The sequence below is a fragment of the Strongylocentrotus purpuratus genome, unplaced genomic scaffold (assembly GCF_000002235.5).
Source record: "Strongylocentrotus purpuratus isolate Spur 01 unplaced genomic scaffold, Spur_5.0 spur5_contig_803, whole genome shotgun sequence".
NCBI lineage: Eukaryota > Metazoa > Echinodermata > Echinoidea > Camarodonta > Strongylocentrotidae > Strongylocentrotus > Strongylocentrotus purpuratus.
The window spans coordinates 1-19,676 of record NW_022145506.1 but is presented as its reverse complement, the minus strand read 5'-3'; the positions used below and the strand labels follow the sequence as shown (position 1 = coordinate 19,676).

At 34.4% G+C, this 19,676-nt stretch overlaps 1 protein-coding gene across 1 annotated transcript in view; it reads right to left on the bottom strand.

Moving 5' to 3' along the window:
- The window catches only part of LOC574978 (ALK tyrosine kinase receptor), a 28,481-nt gene extending 10,631 nt beyond the window's left edge, over nucleotides 1-17,850 (bottom strand). Inside the window, exons 1-14 of the mRNA XM_030976691.1 lie at nucleotides 17,657-17,850; nucleotides 16,481-16,639; nucleotides 15,657-15,784; nucleotides 14,761-14,927; nucleotides 14,014-14,213; nucleotides 13,272-13,506; nucleotides 12,247-12,391; nucleotides 10,940-11,068; nucleotides 9,946-10,108; nucleotides 9,218-9,400; nucleotides 6,908-7,000; nucleotides 6,269-6,373; nucleotides 5,362-5,548; nucleotides 4,495-4,582 (exon numbers count right to left, since the gene is read on the bottom strand). Of these exons, the coding sequence (XP_030832551.1) occupies nucleotides 4,495-4,582; nucleotides 5,362-5,548; nucleotides 6,269-6,373; nucleotides 6,908-7,000; nucleotides 9,218-9,400; nucleotides 9,946-10,108; nucleotides 10,940-11,068; nucleotides 12,247-12,391; nucleotides 13,272-13,506; nucleotides 14,014-14,213; nucleotides 14,761-14,927; nucleotides 15,657-15,731 (1,770 nt within the window). The 5' untranslated portion in view covers nucleotides 15,732-15,784; nucleotides 16,481-16,639; nucleotides 17,657-17,850. The remainder of the gene's footprint in view (nucleotides 1-4,494; nucleotides 4,583-5,361; nucleotides 5,549-6,268; nucleotides 6,374-6,907; nucleotides 7,001-9,217; nucleotides 9,401-9,945; nucleotides 10,109-10,939; nucleotides 11,069-12,246; nucleotides 12,392-13,271; nucleotides 13,507-14,013; nucleotides 14,214-14,760; nucleotides 14,928-15,656; nucleotides 15,785-16,480; nucleotides 16,640-17,656) is intronic.
- Nucleotides 17,851-19,676: the final 1,826 nt, after the last annotated feature.

The window sequence follows — 19,676 nt, the reverse complement described above, 5'->3', positions numbered from 1 at the left end:
TCAGCTAAGCATAACAGTTTTTTTTTTGCAATTTAATAAATGGCAATTGTAGTGTCCGTAACGTATGTAGTGTCCGTAACACAACTTACACAAGTGTGTGATGGTCTAAAAAAACAGCTTGATAACTAAATACTACAAATTTGTTATTCAAATTTGATTTGATACAGTTGCTCTTCTGAATGAATAACACAAATTCTCTTTTCCTGGAAGGTTTTCTCCTGGATATGATATTTCGCAAACAAATAAGCTATTTTCCATGAATTTAATTTAAAATATAAAAAAACAATTGACTTACGACTAATTTAATATCAATATTTTATTTAAATAATATTAGTTAGATGTAATAAAGTATCAAATTAAATGCATCATTGTGTTTTAGTTTCAATATCGAGGGTAGGAAAGAGTAGGAGCCAGTGTTACGGACACTACAGATCTGTGTTACGGACACTACAGAAGGAGTAATATCAAGGCCTGCAAGCCAAACTGTACCTCTTTTTCTCGATAACAGTGTTCTAAAATGAATGTTAACATTGTAAAAGCTGTCTATGATATGAAATATGTATGATGCATGAGAAAATACAACATTTTAATCATTTAATTGCCTACCTACAAAATGTATAAGTCACTACATTGTATTTTATGTCCACACACACATAAATACCTGGGCACACACCATTACGTGTATGACTCGTGTCTCCTGAGGACTATGGAAAAAATATCTTCTTTTGAGGACACCCCTTTGAGGGGATTAACACAATATGAAATATCTCGCCGTCTACGTTTTTGCTCACAATTTCTCTCGATAAATTAAGCATACTATTTGATGGAGAGAGAGAGAAAAAAATAGACTGAGGTCGCTTTTGACTTGTTTACCGATATTTGTATATAAAATATATCTGATGATTTTATGAATACTGGTTTAATTGCCACCACCAACAACGATCACCAAACATCTGAGGATTATTGAATAAACGTATCATAAATGATTATTGATTACACCATAATGTTGCATATATATTAATTATCACTTCTTTTTATAAATGCTTTGTTCCTGTTTTTCGGCGTACACTGTCTAAGGTTTTACAAGTATACCACTTAGTTGGTCGAAATACTCTTCATAAAGTACAGACTAGTCTTTTTATGACCCCAAATTTGTCATCGCTATTTTAACGAGTTCCTAAAAATGGGTTCTAAATATACTGAATATATTCTGCAGCACATCTATGAACGATACAAGGACAATGCATGCAGTGCAATCTTCTCCAAATGCACATTGAATCTGGCACCACATAATAAAATGTAATATACAAGGACACCATGGGAACTTTCTTTTCCAAACATATTGTTTTTTTGTGTCACTGAGCAAATCTTGTAAGGTCCTATGAGATACATTTATCTTTTCAGAGTTACTTCTCAAAATGAATTACATCGTCTTTTCAAAAATCTAGGGTTTTCATGCTTATGTCTTTAAGAGGCTAACCTTGATTATGCTACATGATGTACTGTATTATCCTCTTTTTTTATTGTATTGTTCTTCCTTTTCCCTATTTCTAATTCTTATCCTTTTCTTTCTTAAGTTATTATCCTTTGTATTCTCTTCTTCCTTCTTTCAATCTTTCCTCATGCTTTTCTTCGTTTTATCATTTTTTAATGTCTTCTTTCATCTTCCTTTAATAATTGTCTAAATAGTTATGCTTCTTTCAATGTTTAAAAGTGAGCAGAGAAGATGGAGAAGAAGAAAAAACACTCCAATTCGGCCACCCCTGTAAATACATAGAACAAATTATGTTTTCTGCTTCTATTGAAAGGGTGGACTTCCCTTTAAAGGGATCCGGTAACTTTGTCTCAGATTCTGAAATAAAATTCTGGATTTAGCTCATGATGCAATGATAATTATAAACCTTTAGGTCAGTCAGGAACCCCATGACTTTTACAAGCCGATCGCCTGTCTGATTATCAAGATATTTATGATTGGAATTACAAATTTTGAAAACCGTTCGCCTGACGGTTTTCATAACACTACAGTCTATTGGGGAACACGAGTATGGTATAACCGGTCACTTAAAGATTTTTACTTTTTTGAGGCACTTCTTGATCATTTTGAAGCGTGATTTTTTTTAGGGCTTCAATGTTACACCATATCACAGACACTGATAACACGTAGGACCGTGTATCTCAGATTTAACATTGTTAAACGATCCCTTTAAGCATAAAAAGGCTGGGCTATTTGAGGTCTCGATATGGCCGGGGGGGTGCATTATTTCCCCCCCCCCCCCCCCCTAAGATCTCGGCTGTGAAATGGCCGATCACTGCGAAAATGTTGCAGCATGTCAAGTGAAGTGTATAGAATACTATGGTAAATTTAATTTTTTGACAAATTTACTCACTTGCATATTTATGGTTATAAAATTCACCTGTTTACCCATCAATCATATATATGCTCTATATTTAAGCATTCTTTTTCACTAAATGTATTCGTTAAACCATTTGAAACAATAATACGACAACAATTTTGGAAGAGCTAGGTTATTCTTTATGTTATCTCTTTTTGGATAATTTCTTATGTATTTCATTGTTTGTTCAACTTTTGTATTTTATTGTTGTTGTTTTTTTCTAACTACAATTCAACTATTTTCACTCCCAAACCAAACACCAAAACTTAAAACAAGACCCAATAACCAATGTTTTATCTCTTTTTAGGAGAAAATGACATTTCCATAATTATGTTTTGTACACAAATCACGAAAATCGATTTGGGGCTGATATGCAAAGACAAAAGGTCATGTGACTTTGTAACTGTACCCCCCCCCCCCCCCTGATTAAAAAAAAACGTTTTAAAAGATGCGCAAGGCTCAAAAGAAAAAAAGTCAGCGAGCGGCGGGACGCCATCCGTATGCGTTCCCGAACAATAAAAAAAAAAAAATCGCGAAGGGGGGGGGGGGCCTTATTAGGGTTAAGTCCTATCCAAGAGACTTGATAATGAGGATTTGAAAAGATACTCTCTGTTGGCCTCAAGATATGCAGCAACAACAATGATGGCAGAAAAAAGCAAAGGATTACTTATATATTGCATCAAAGAATAGCATGTACACAAACTGTAGTGTCCGTAACATCTAATAGGATTTTGTAAATGAGCTATTTTGGACAACTTATGATATGAAACGAGCCTTCCCAGCAATTTGATTTGTTTTTATATGTATACAGATGGGACTAAAGTTTGTAATTTGTCTCATTAATCAATGTTTGGTTGGCTTTTTTAAAAGTTTCAGGTTTTGAAAAAATGTAATTTATCAGATTTGACCTTGTGTTTCCTCTGAAGTGTATACTGAGTCTAATTTATGGACTGAAGTGAGTGTGAATTGTTTTATTTTTCACAAATGGCCAAGAAATTCCCCCAAAAAGTGCAAAATATTTGAGTGTTAAGATAAATAATGCTCGAAAATTCAATTTCAGTAGCTTTGTGTAGTGTCCGTAACACCTACCACCCCCTGTTGTGTTGCTGTTCATAAAATGATAACCAAGATAGTTTCCTCCAGGATATTGCAGGGTATTAACCCTAGGGTATGGATGAACAATTTGGGGTTGATGAAACTGCTCTACTGCATACTTCATTTTTGGACCCAAGTGCAAATGGTTTTGCACCCTGATTGTGGCTATACTGCCTGTCTTACAAAAAGTTGATATTAATCAAAACTTCAATCGCAACTATGTACATAAGAGATACCGGTAGGAGATTGCAAACTTGCGATTGATTTGGATCAATCGCAACTCTTTATAAGACAGGGCCCGGGGGTGGGGGGGGGGGGGGGGGGGTGTTTCACAGAGACTAAGATTGACTTTAAGTTGGACTTAACTATGGCAGGCCGTTCATGCCACTGTTTGCTCTCACCATTTACTGGCATTAGTCTCTCACATGACGTACAAATCTTGATTTAATTATTTGATAATTCATTATTGATGGAAAATATTATCTAAAGACTATAATGGAGAGACCAATGGTGAGAGCAACCAGTGGCATGAATGGCCTGCCATAGTTAAGTCCAACTTAAAGTTGATCTTAGTCTTTGTGAAACACCCCCCTGGTCTTCCTGAGGCCCTGCAATTGCTATTACCCTAGCATTGCCTGGGACCCATGGGTACACACCTCATCCATAATATAATCACTATAAAAGGGATAGCCTGGACATTGGCCTCTCACATGCAAAACAAGAGCCTTCAAAAATATATCACAGTATACTCTCACATATGAATTCATTCCTCACAGAGGTTTCCTCTTAGTTGCTAATGAGGTTTGCGCTTAAATAAATCAATAACTAATTGAAGGGGATTCTCATCCTCATATAACAGATTACTAGGAAGAATGATTTAAAAATAAATAACAAATAAAATTCACTAAATTACAAATGTGTTCTTTATACATTAAGGCTGGATTATTGCTGGATCATACAACGGTTATACACATGTCTAGATTAATTTTCTTAAGGATATTCTTACCTTAACTGCTATGTCGATCTCAGATTTCTGGTGAGGAGGTTGGTATACACCTCGGAAAACTTCACCGAATGCTCCTTGTCCAAGAGCACTGAGAGTAATGAAAACAAAATCACAACGAAGCAATTTGGTGAATATTCTTCACTTAAATTATAGAAAGGCAATCAATCTAATAAAGATAGTTTAACTTCTGATGACGTAGGCAACATGTATCTTTACCTTAATGTTGTTTGAGTGTAAATATCAATCTGTACATCCATACTTCTACAATATCAGTAATTGTATCCAATTCGAGGACAGACCGTTTATCTTTCTACAAGCAAACAAATATTGAACCAATCTTTGAGAGATGCTGGATATATGAGTTTAGGAAAAATGGTTTCTGTCAAATAATAATGCTAATAAGAACTCTACACAGCTTTATCCATAATAAATGGATCTTGCAAAAAAAATGTTCATGATTTTCACGAGTGGTTCATGTATCAGAAAAGTTTCATGCCATTTAAATTGATCAAAATAGAATCAACACAGAAATTGGCAAAAAATGCAAATTTGTTGTCGTAAGAAGTTGCCTTTGTGTACAATTAATGAAGATTCATGTCAACAAAATGTTTTGGTTTTACCATTGACTGCAAACTCTATCTTAATTTTTCAAAAAAACTTAAAGCCTGTCTGTACTAGTTTGGCCAGGAGGGATTAGACCACCCAGTATGGTCACTGGCAGGTGACTATCTCATCAACTCGGCTCTCAATCAACATAAGAAAAAGAGGATCAAGAGGCACCGCTTAGGCATTGTTTTCTATATATATATATATATATATATAGAGGGAGCAAGTAGCTACAAGTAGTACAGTGGGGCTTAAATTTACCTTATCAGTCTTAGATTTTCTCTAGGTAGCTCTTTAAGGTCATGTGATGTTGCTGGACTGTCTTTTCCTGGGATTGTGTAGCAGGGGTTGACATCAATAGCAAAATTGTTTCGAAGCTGGGATAGCTGGTAACTGGCTTCCATTTTGTTCTCTGCTACTTTCAACTTGTGTTCCTTGTACTTGAACACTGTGGTATAAAAATATATATCTATTTCAAATACTATTTCCAAACTCATGGCTATCCTAAAATCAATATCCTTCTCTCATTTTTCTGCTTCAGAGCTACTTGCTATCAAGCTTGGAATTTCTGTTTAATCAACAACAACAAACAATATATACATACACCTATCAAAGCCAGGTCAAATGTCAAACCTAAAGTCATCTATGAATTCAATGAAATTAGGTCATGGAATAGACAAATTCATTTGGTGCAACAAAGCATTCATATTGTAGGAAGGTAGTCAAACTGTTAGAATGCATTTATATATGAGAATATTTCACATAGTGAGAATGCATTCATACTGTGAGATTGTATTCATATTAAGAGAAAGAATTCACATTGTAAGAATACATTCATACCGTTATAATGCATTCAAATTGTGAGAATGCATTCAGACTGTGAGATTGTATTCATATTAGGAGAAAGAATGCACATTGTAAGAATACATTCATATCATTATAATCCATTCAAATTGTGAGAATGCATTCATACTGTGAGATTGTATTCATATTAGGAGAAAGAATGCACATTGTAAGAATACATTCATACCATTATAATCCATTCAAATTGTGAGAATGCATTCATACTGTGAGATTGTATTCATATTAGGAGAAAGAATGCACATTGTAAGAATACATTCATACCATTATAATGCATTCAAATTGCGATAATGTATTCATATCTTACCAAGACAGATTGACATAATGGTCAGGAAGATAAAGATGAGAAGTATGATGATAATACTGATCTTTGAAACTGGGAAGGAGTATCCAGGAGGTGAGGCTGTGGTGGCTGAAATTTTATAACACATTGGATAAAAATCAAAAGGAAGCTACTGCATTTAAAGCATAATTATTCAACATACCAGATGCAGAATCAAAGTGTTAACACAGCGTAGCATACTACAGTTTTCCTTGGTACACAGTGTCTATGGGCAGTATTCTTAAAAACTGACTAACTTTAGTCCATGGTTCAATCTTCCGACTAAGTATGAACTGCCAAGTGTCCATATAAATATGTTTTTTGAATAATATGTTTCAGTTACAATTTCTTCTTTCATATAATTTTTTAGCAAGGTACTACAGAGCAAGATCAAGGTGAATTCACACTTGTTTATAATCATATGACAATCCTGAATTCAAGTTTGACTGTCCTACACAATTTTGGGTGGTTTAGGGGTCCTAAGAAACGACTAGTTTTTACTACTTGATGTCTTCATTTTTCAGTTGTATACTCAAAATGTCATGAAATAGTTTTAAATACTTTCAAACAACTTGGTAATAAATATATTACAAATGACACATCACACCAAGAATATATACTCACATAGACAGCTCTGTTTATCAGGTGATCTAAAAGAACCTTCTGGGCAGAAGATAGTACCAACAATCAAAACCTCACCCGCACCGGATCTTGCTCCTGCATTCAAAATGACAAGAATATCAATATTTCATTAGCAATGATATAATAAAAAAAAAAATAGTGGGGAGAGAGGTGTCATACACTAATGTGTTTTGAAAACATTGTTTGAAAACAGTATTCATATTCCACTCAATCATAAGCTATGCAAAAGAAAAGCAGGAAGTAACCTCTTCAGGACAATAAACAAAGGCTTGTTCTGCACTTTATTTATTTTATTTATTTGTCCTTTTATTTTGACAGGGTAGCCCTTTCAGTTATAAAAACTGCTCGACCAAGGGGCCCTGTATCAACATAATCAAAAACATATTTACAAAACATATAAACATACATAAGTTATATGAACACAAAAATGAAACAAGATAAAATATTGAAATAAATGGGGGGGGGGGGGTAAAATATTCATGTAAGTACTATTTTAAACTATGTGAGAGAAAGGAGTTTGCAGTGTTTTTTAAATGAATCCAGTGAGTTAATAAACGTAAAGAAGGGGGTAATGCATTCCATATAACGGAGCCTTGATAACAGAAAGATCTTTTGAAATACTCAGTTTTGTGTTTTTCAATGAATAGAGGACAGGTAGTTGCATACCTGGTATAAACATTTATCGGTCGATAGCACACAATATCCTTAATATATGTCGGCATTTTATTATTTATCACCTTTTACATCCATATTCTAAATTGGTATTGCACTCTCTCAACAACCGATTGCCATCTTAGATAGGATAACAATGTACTATGAGGTGTCATAATATCTACATTTAGTATTAAACGGAATAACGATTTTGAAGCTTTTGTAACTATATATATTCAATATTTAGTTTCTTGAGTAGGTTTGAGTACAAATTTTAATGCAGATCAATAGTGTGATCGTCTACAATTTGAAGAAGATTTAGACACAACAAAAGACAGGATTTTTAAGTATCCTCATCATTATTTAAAACCTAAATAAGGAAGATGTAATTTGCTTTGATTTCTAAATTGAATATAATTGCCATTTCTTCAAAAATGGGATCGCAGAAGGGTTTAAAGTGACTCAGTATCTTTGTCTTAGATTCTGAAACAAAATCCTGGATTTAGCTCATGCTGCAATCATAATTATAAACCTTCAGTCAGGAATCCCATGACTGTTTACAAATCCAGGGCCGTAGCCAGAGTTTGATGTTTTTTTTTTTTTTTTTTTTTTTTTTGGGGGGGGGGGGGGGGCACATACATGTAATCCATTGACGTCCTCGGGAGCCCTATGCTACTGGTTCCATGACTGAAGGGTGAATGAAGGACATTCCTCCTTGACCATCGCCCTCTAGTGACTTGACTAGTGAAGCATCCCCTCCTGATTGATCCAAACAAATATCAGAGAAAGACTTTCTATTTCCTCTTAGAAAATATTAAATTATACATGCACCCTAGGAATAATCATTGCACATGTGCTATTACACAGCGTCTGTTCGAAAGAGATATACACATGCACAGTCAAACCTATGTAGCGACCGCCAAAGAGAAACACAAAAAGTGGTCTTTGTAGACAGGTTCCTTTAGTACATGTTTCAATGAGAAACTTTTTTCAAGGGAAACAAAAAATATGGTCCTTGAAGACAGGTGGTTTTTGTAAACAGGTGGTCAGTAAAGCAGGTTTGACTGTTTTGGTCTTCCTTCACCAACGACCAAAAAGAGAGGAAATTTATGATGGTTTTAGTATTGGGAGAGCTAGGAGATTAAAAGATTGCTAAATTGTATTTGATGGAATTCGTTTCTAACAATTCTTTCATGTCTTTATATCGGTTAGTCTGTTCTGTTCTCTCATTTTTCTGCTTTCATTGAATCTAATTTCATATCATAATGGACCTTCCTCTTTGTATTGTAGGTTAATTCAGTCAGTCTGCAGATTGGAATACTAAGGGGCAAACAAGCAGGATTCATCCAGATCCTTTCATCGCCAAATCTTTGATCTTCTCTTTCTTTCTTTTTCCAACATTTGCTTTAATATATTCCCATGTAAATCTTACACATATGTACCCAAGACATGTTACCTCCTTGTTTACATATTTAACAAATAAAAGTGACATATTTTAACACCATACTTTTGAACTATGCTATTGATACACTGTATATCTCATTTGAAACACTTCGTATAATATGAAAAATATGACTGAGCAGAAAAAATGCTACTTTGAATGAATATGAATGGAATATAATTCCCCTCCCCCCTTCATACCTGTGTAGCCCCCACCACCACTGCCTGTGGTACACGCCCCTCCTCCTCCTCCAAAGCCCCCATGGGTGTTCCATCTGAAGTCCTCATAGGCTAACAAACATTCTCTACCTCCGGTCGCCCCTTGGAGGAACGATCTACCGGTAGGCTCATGATCCCTGCTAGAATTCCAGCCCCCTCCGGCTCCTTAAATGATAGGCAAAACAAAACTGTTTTTTTATTAAAAGGAGATATCACTTTTATCATTATAATTGTCGTCAATATCGCCTTCAAAATAAGCATATAAAGATAATTTAAATACTATTTTTATCTTCTATGTTATCATCACTATCAATTTTTGCTAGAATTCCACCCCCCCCCCCCTCCGGCTCCTTTATCAAAATAAGTATATAAAGATAATTTAAATACATATTTTTATCTTCTATGTTATCATCACTAACATATTATTACCATTATTATCATTATCATTATCATTATCATAATCATTATCATAATCATTATCACTATCTTTATCATTTTTATTATCAATGTTCATGAAGCTAAAAACAATGATATCATCACATTTTGACTATCATTATTTCATCATTTCATGATCATCATTATTATGACCACTTTCATCATCACATAATATTCCTTCATCATGCTGTTTTGAATGCGGATGATGATGACATCAAAGATGATCATCATCATCACTGTTATGATCAAAAGGTAAAAATGAAGCATATACTGACCAGCGGTATCCCTTGCTGAGACCCCATGCTGTCTAGAGACACCAGTGCCTGGTGACCCCACTCTGCCATCACTATAACTGGTAGACGGGGAGGGGCTAAAAGCAAGACCCCCACCCCCAGCAGCAACCAAGAGAGGAGTCAGCTCGGGTGAAGTTTCACTCTTCTAAAGGTGTCATACAGAAAAATTGATTTAATAATGATGATTGCACAGACTTTCAAGAAATGGACTTGAAAATTTGGATTACCTTAGATTTAGTAAAGAGCAATGTCCATACGATAATGTAAATTCAATAGAAGTCACATTCAGATTACATAATAATATCTACATGACTGTAAAGTTTTCATGTTCAACAGGTGATGGACACGGCTATGGCCTTTTTATGATTTTTCTTAGGATTTTGCAATTGTTTTTTTTTATAATGTGAATGAAATAAAGAGACTACGGTAAGCAAAAAAAATGAAAAAATTAATATAATTCAAAAAGGCATTGCTACTGTTCTGTTTAAAATACAATCATTACACAGCATACTTAAAAGAGAGAAAGACAGCAACTGAAAAGAAAATTCTTGCATTCTGTTGTGATTTCACTCAAAAAGTGGAATATGTAGTAGTAAAAGTGTATTCATGAAATGTTATTTCCATGCATTTTTTTTAGCAGAACTCAATAGATATGTCCTCATCAGCTGGAGATTGCCAAATACATGTAGCCCACTATTTCTGATTTGGGAAATAAGCCTGAAGTTACAAATCACGTCATCATCAGCTCAAGACTCGACCTCGAAATCAAAACTTAGCATTCTAGCCCAAGATATCTTGGGATGATTATTTCATCCAAATATCCCGCTAATTGCAACTGCGGGCTGATGAGGACGCAAATTAGCTGGATAATTTGCGATTGGGATAATTGAAATTGCGTGTTATTTGTCAATCTCGAGCTGATGAGGACAGGCCTATTGTGTCCTTTAGGATAGACTCTAGTTTATCTCCTAGTTACCAGGGCGATGAAAGTTCCTCCTCCACCAGCTCCTCCACCTCCTGCACTCAAGCCTCCCTCAGCCAGCTGCAGTCTGGCTTTCTCATCAACATTCACAGTGCAGTAGTGAGCAAATAACACATCTGGATCCTACTCGGGCAAAGGTAATAAACCAAGGAGGTGATTACAGTTGTTTATTTAAATATAACAGAACATGGTCAGATTCAGGGCTGAGAGATGTCACAACAGAAAAATTGAATTATTCTTATGGACAAATTTCAATATGAAACACTGAAAATAAGAACTAAATTTAGCAGATCTGAATACTGTACATTCATAAATGTAGGCCCCCCCCCAAAAAAAAAGATCCTACAAAATAATATATTATTGAACAATTAAAGGCTAAGTCCACTCCAAAATAATTTGCTCTTAATTGATGCAGAGAAACAGAGCAAAACAAAATGTGTAAAATCAGAAAATCACAACACAAATTGCTTATTGGTAATCAGTTTGTGAAGCATTGCCTCACTATTTATCAATTGCTGTGTGTATTTTTATCCTATTAATTTCCCTTTTTATCCCCCAAGACTTGATTTCCCCATGCCTTTGCCCAGGTTATATGAACTGTATCATATTGCATGCATGAAATTTCACTTTGAAGAATTAATACTATTTTCTGAATATTGTATATTCATAATCAATAATATTTACGTAAATATTTTATCAAAATTCAAATGTTTCATGATTTAACTGAAAAAAGATTACCCTATATTAGAGCATGCATACAAAAACACTACAAGTATAACTTGGATGCTGGTGTGAGGAAATTAGATTTTAGAGGTAAGATTGGAAATTTATATTATCAATATAAAGAAAACAATTAGTGGATAGTGAGGCAATCACATTACAGACTCATGAGTAAGTTGCCGATTTGTTTTGTGATTTTCAAAGTTTTTCATGTCATTAAAAATTCATAACTTTCTTATCAGGTATCCAATTTTGCTCAAACGTTTTTTGATTGGTTTGATTGGCTTGTCTGATTTTTCTGCTTCTTTTGAAAGTAAGTTATTTTTGGAGTGGACTTTCCCTTTAAGAATTTAGTTATTCTGTGTGTTGGATAAGAGGGTAGGGTTCTTAGTCCCAACACCAACATTTTGGAATTCCCATACATGTATTAATTACATCTTTCAAAAACTCATGAGTTTCCTATCATTTGTCTGATTTCAATCAAACTTTTCCCAATCTGCTATTCTGATTTTTCTGCTTTCTTTCATCAGAGCAACATAATACTTAATATTGATTTTTTTTTTAAGGACCGAGTAACTCACACTGCATGCACTCTCGCCCTCTTGACCGACCAAAATGAAGAGCTGGTCACCTGCAGTCAAATTAAAGATGGCGTCTACCTTGGCTGCCTTGCTTGGCCCAGAGTTCTCCACTCCGGCCCCTCCGCTAGCACCATAGGCAGTTACACTGTAGTTTCAGAATTGATCAATGTTTTAAAAACAGAATTGATAACGAAAAATTATTGAATGGTAAACCGCATTAAAAAATATATCACAGGACAATACAATGGCATTAGCGTTGTGTGCCTTACGTATACGTTCCTTTTTTAACACATACCGGTAAGCAAGTATGCTCAAAGCTTGTGAATTTTTCTCAACCCCATTTGCCATTTATTCATACCGGTACCTAAAATAGCATATATATTTTGTTGTGGCAATTTACTAGGTCATGTGTGAACAATGTTTGGGGATGGAAAATGGCATTAATACACTTTGTTTTAATACAGAACGAAGATTACAGTTTTAATCCCAGATCCAAATTTATAAACAGTAAGACAAAAGATCATTTTACAATGATATATATGTTACTTTTTCAAACAAAATGTGACCAAAACAAATTTCCATGTATTCTTGTGAATTTGGATGAATAAACGAATTGAATTGAATTGGATTGAATTGAAAAGCACTTAATTAAAATACAGAGTAAGGTCTTCTCCCTCTCTTTCTCCCCCTCTCTTTCTTTTTTTTTTCTCTCTCTCTCTCTCTTTCTCTCTCTCTCCCTCTTTCTCTCAAACACACATACACACACACACCCACACACACTCTATTCCTCATCAGAATCAACTGTTCAGAAAAGAATAAAGTCAAAGGATAAACAATAAACGATGGACATTATGCTAAAACTATCATTCGCCCAAATAACTGAAAATTCAATGTATGTACACACTGCTATCTTGGACAGCTAGGAAATCATTTCCATACATCTTAATGTATGTGGTTAACAAATTACACAAGTGCTCCAAATATAATCTAGGACTACATAACAGTAATCCCTTTCAAAAAATCACCTGTAGAGCCTCGTCTCTGGTGCCGTCCAGACTTGCACCCCTGCCAATGAAATGGAATCTTCATGATTAAGCACCCTGACTGTCAGGTTAGTGTAGCGGTAGGCTGCAGTACATCTGGCTTGGGTTGGTCCATAAGGTCCATGGGTGCCACAGGTTGTGAAGGTGAAGTTAACGGTTGGAATGGGCTCCTTTTTAACAGAGGTCGTGGCAGTGGTTGTTGCTCCGTTGGTTGGATCTAGGATCAAATTTCAGATTTTCTTACAAGATGAAGTTGCCAAATTTCAGTTACATGTACATTGTATGTTATCACACCGTAATGTAAATTGCATTAACATGAATAAAAGATACGCTTAATTACTCCAATATGTATAAAAAATGAGGTTTACTCCAAGTAGCAAAAAAAATTGTTTGCATAAAACATGCCTGTATTTGTTGTATATCTTGTTACACAATTAATCTCCATCTATTTATGATATTAATCATAGTGTTGAAAATGGTAGGGAATTCATAACGGAGAGTGAGAGGGGGGACGAGTGCAAGATCACAGATAAAGTAAAAGATTTTTTTTTTTTAAAGATTCATACAATGAGTTATTCAAACTATTAAAAACCTGAGTCTACTTCTATGTTTAATACAATAATATTCTTTACCATCATCAGGTACATCATGAATGATAAATAAATAGAGTTTCACATGAGAATAGATAGAAAGGAACTTTAACAGTAATTACTCTTCTACATACCTGTCATAACTGTGCTGGGGGTGGGGTATGATGTCATGTTGGTAGTCCTCGGCCCTGAAGACCATGGGTTGGTGTACCCTGCCGTTGACCCTACAGAAGTATTGTTTTTCTCAAAGCATTCTGGGCTGAGCGAGATATCATCAACGGCAACATCCCCCTTCCAGCCTCTACCTCTTGTCGCTTCAATTTGTATAAAGTATCTGGTCAAAATTGATATTAAAGTTTTAAAAATTCAGAATATAAAGGTGATATTGATTTATTAAAAAAATTAATACAAAATATATATAAGATTAAAGCATAAATATATCTATATGATCGATCTTCATAACGATCATAGAATATTCAATACATATAAATTACATATGGAACTCTAACAAAAAATAAATGTTATCTTGGCTTAAAACAAAGTGAAATCTTAATTTAGGATTTGAGTTCTATTCGGGGAGTTGTGTTTGATAATAATTTTGTGCAATAACTGGGACCAGTACTCTACAATGATAAGTTTAGTTGAGTTTCATTTCCATCAAAGAAATAGCATTTCACTTGTATTGGGGTATGCAGAGATGTACCATTGAGGTGAATTTTACAGCAATGACTTTGAGACATGTGACGCACTTTCACGAGGAAAAAACCTCCAGACATGGATCGTCTCTAATCACAAAGCTAGAAAACTAAAACCATACTGTGGCAAATTTAGTTTCACCTTTAGAATTTGAGACACACAGATAATTGCAAAACATATCCCACCTGTCTGAAATAACATCAGGCATTGGCTGAACAATTTCTATCCATCTATCGATGTCCCTATTATACTCGCTAAAGAGTTGACTTGAAATGTCTGGATTTTCTGCAGAGATGGCAAAAACTTTCAGCGTGCTAGGCTCCATACCATACATGTGGTACGCAAAGCGAAACTGGGAAAAATAGACAACATAAGAATATAAAAATATAAGACATAGTATTAATAAATGTATCTAAATAAAGTTACCTAATCTCACTTAATACAAACTGTTGACATTCAAAGGAACAAGAAAGTGAAATAGAATTATAAATATTGTACATAATTGTGAATGCAAAACAAAACAAATACATTATTGGTGTGCCTGACTAAGGAATTTTCAACAGATTTTCAAGGTACAATACATGACTTAGATCTAGTGAGAATTCATAATACCGGTAGACAAAAATAGAAGACAATGGGTACACTAAAAGTGAAATATATTTGCCTAAACCAAATAAATGGTATCATTTATAATATGGGTTTGGTCTTTATACATCCATCGAAAGTGCTACACAGTAAAATAACACAGAACAAACAATTGACTTATTTCTCCAATAAGTTAAATTTGTCAAAAGTTATGGTCACTTATATCTATTTGCGTTTTCCAAAGGGACAAAAAAGAAGAACAGCAGAGAGAGAGAGAGAGATAATGAGAGAGAGAGAGAGAGAGAGAGAGAGAGAGAGAGAGAATGAGAGAGAAAAAGAGTTAAGAAACAAATAACTCTAGCATTTTTATTTGCTCAAATCTTTCCACTGTTCTCAAGCACCTTCAAACAAGCAGACTTATTTTTTTCAAGCATCTTATAATGGATTTTCCAGAACAACTAATCACTTCATAATTGTACCTTCCATGGAATATTACCTTGCATGCCTTGTACATGGGATTGGTCCTATTTCTGGTAGTAGCGGGCGGAGCTTCAAACACCGGGCTCCTCATGTATGCCTCATCACCTGTTCCAATTCCTGATGTCTCGTAATAAAAGTAGTAACCTGCAATACATGGAGGTAATTAAATGTAAGAATATTAAAGGCTCGCGTCCTTTAATAATCAATCAATTGTACAATGTTTGAGGGTTGGAGCAAATACATGATGAACTACCACACACTTGTCTCATTAATATCAAATGCAAAATCCACCATTGTGCAATGGTTTCATTAATGTACTTCATAAAGTATACAATGAGTTTCAAATGACATGAAATGTTAAAAAAATAATCAGCAGAAGCTATTCCTTTAAATATTTCAATTGATCATTTTCTCATTACTTTTACCTAATACCTAGACTAGTATTAAAAAGTACTCCCAAGATTGATGAGGCTTTGTAATGTTTGAGTGACTATATAACCATTTTGCAATCATTCATTTTCCTTTTTTTTTAATCTTTCTTTGTCTTTGCCTTCTACTATTTTCCTCCATTTTTTCCTCTCTTTTATATTTCCCCCCCCCCAAAAATATAATTTCTTTGCTACATATTTTTTAATTTATTGATTTTCTAAGCATACTTTGTTCAAAATATATTGCAAAACAGCTTCTGAGGAACTGATACTTCAACAAGCTCTGCTTCTAGTTCATTCTTCTTTTCTCGTGCTATTTCTATTATGTTTTTCAATTCATTGTATATTTCTTGTAGTATACTTATTCATTGTATTATGTTTTGCATGAGAAATAAAATCATTTGAATCATACCTTCTTCAGTTCCCAAAGTATGGTCCACACTAGGTCCTGTTCCTGTAGACTTGGTTGATCCATGATGCCTGGTCCAATTCTGATGGTCTAGGCCCACAATGTTGTACCATCCACAGAGTCCAGATTCAAAGTCACACTTGGCCCCATACGGAATGTGACCTGAAGGACAAACAACAAGGGTGGTATTTTGAGATTTATATTTCCATCAGATTGTAACAGTATCCTGTTTAAGTGATTTAGTCAACTGACAGACTATAATGTATATTCAGTTAGATGGCGCACTCATACTTTTTTTGTAAACTCTTTCCTCACATGTAAAAACACCTGTGTATTAGCTCTCTTCTGTTCGAGTCAAGAATACCTCTTAAATAAACCTCTTAAGCATTATGTAACATGGTGGCAGCGTTGGGATATGTAACACAGATAATGTATAAGATTTTCAAAATTGCAGTTGAGTTCATGTACTTGCCATTTGAAAGAAACTGTTTGGAAGCAATTAGAAAGTTTGACCACATAGCACATAAGTATTGTTGTGAGGTTTTGTAATCATCAACATTATATAACATTGGCCTAGTCTTGATATAAAAAAAAAAAACTCAAACAAACAAACAAAAACACTATTCTGCAAGTCTCTAGGGCAAAAGGCTGTGACGGGTTATACTTGTACAATTTTCACTACCGGTATGTCTGGTGAAAGCTAGCGCAAGCATGCTTTTGCTGGGATATTCTTTTTTTTTAAATTGTTGGACTTCATTGACTTTAGTACATCATCATACATGTAAGTATCATGCAAGAATGAAACTACAACTCAAAATCAAATTTGATAACCCTATATCATTTCATTTGAAAAATGAGTGGGTATAGGCCTACTCAGTCTGTTTTTGTGTATTCTGATCATGCACACAAAGAACTTACTTGTCCAAAAATGCTGTGTATACCATATGCATGCAGAAACGGGTTCAATTCTATATTTTGAAACATTAAGAGGCACTCAAGCAATAAACCTGTGTGTTTATCAAACAAACAAAATGCAAAGGCACATAAAGGGTGGATATTGAGATCAATTATAAGATAAAAGATAAAAGAGTCCTCTCATATCAAGTGTTATTTCAGTGAATGAATTTTGAATAATCTATCTCTAGAAATCAGTATAAATGGCCAACTGGCATTTCTTACCACAAATTGTATTATCCTCATCCTCTCCAAAAAGACAGTCTGGTCGAAGATCACAAAGGTTCTCTTTGGGGATACATTCCAAGTTGGTACATTCAAAGTAGCTATTTGGTGAGCAAGAGGGAGCTACATGATCTGTTGCAAGTAGATTCAGAAAATGAATTAGAAGTTAACCATTTTCTGTACGCATAACATACAGCAGAAGCTAGGTTATATGGATTTGCTAGAACATCATTAGATATGCATGTACAATCAAAATGGTAATCATCATGATTATCATTTTTTCATAAATCACAAATAACTGATTAAAGTGCTTTATAGCAAATTACCAAAGTCATTAGATTAAAATAGACCTGTTTAAGCATACTTCATGCATACTTACAAAAATTCTTAACGAAACGAATTATCCTCAAATTGCAACTCCTAGAAAAAATGCTTATTAATTTGCTAAGGAACATTTGGAAAATGTGTCTAATTGATCATCCAGTAGAAAAGAATGGAAAATATTCATATACACAATTGACTATTTTTTAAATATTTTTAGCAGATGTTTCTGCATTTATTGATAAATCAAATATAAAACATTCAAATAACAATAATATTATATATTATATACCTCACTTAAGAAATCCAGCCATCTGATTGGTCGAATTGCATTCATAAACTTCAACTGTTACTGTAAAATTCCCGGTAACCATGCATAAAACATTTAATATTTTTAATAACCATGGTTATTAAAAAAATAGGTCAGCCTCCATGGTTACCCCATAGGTTTACATGTTAAAAAATGGTTTGAGCGATCGAGGATACCGTATGTGTGCGATTGGTCGGTAATTTCAATACAATTGAATCTCGATCGATCTTACCGACAATTTTATCTTGCATTGTTGACATGAAGACGAAAATAAACTTCCAAAAACAAAAAAACAACATCTGCCGATAGATCTTGATCTAAGTTCGTGCCAATATGCATTGCAAAAGTAAAAGAAGGGTGCTTTTGCGAAGCATTCATCACGCCGAAGCCGGTTTCAATCCATTTTAATGTATATATTGTACAAAACTGCCAAGCATGAACAGCGCGCGATGGCCGAGTGGTGTAAGGCGTTGGTGTAAGATTCATCACTCATTGTACGCAAGAGTTCGACTCTCACCTTCGACTAAAAAAAAAAGTATTTTTTATTTTTTATTTTTTAGTCTATTTTTTTTCGGCATATAAAAGTATTAATGACTGCTTTAATATTTGAGAAATAGTTGTTTTCATACGCTCTCGGGAAGGTTACAATTGGGCTATTCCCCTCGGCAAGCCTCGGGGAATAGCACAATTCTAACCTTCCCTTGAGCGTAATAAAACAACTATTTCTCTCAAAGCAGTCATTAATACTATAATATAATTCATTTACATAAAGAGTGACAACTTGAATACACACAAATAAAAATGCATAATTGAAAGCTTGAAAATATGGAGGTAAGTAAAAATAATCAAGATAAATGCAGAGGCCAACTATCATAAGCAAGAATGCTTAAGTCGATAGCAGTCGGGAAGGGGGGAACATGGTGCTGTCATAGGTGTATGTAGGGGAATAGAGCGTCACGTATAAAGATTTTGTTTAGGAAGTATCTGAATAAAAAGTGGAAAGAACTTAAAGAAAAGAAATTGCATGTGTGTGCAGGTGAAGTAAGTGTTCGATTTGTATTGTTAATGAACTGGTCATCTAAAATCAATACTTTATGAAAGTGGACAAAACTGTAATGTCCGTAACGCCACAATAATGGTTTTGGAGGGCACATGTTGCATCTGTTTCACAAAATTGAACTTTATTCTAATTTTACATTCCCTTTAAGTTTTGTTGAATTCTGTGGGAACTTATTTTCTATATTTACCAGAACTCAAGAGTATCTTCAACCAAAGAGCAAGGATAATTGGCACATGAATCATTTGATACAAGTGCAACAATATACCGGTAAGTACATGTGTAGCGAAGTTCGGTATTTGTTATTTTTTCTCCCCAGATCTAGATATCAT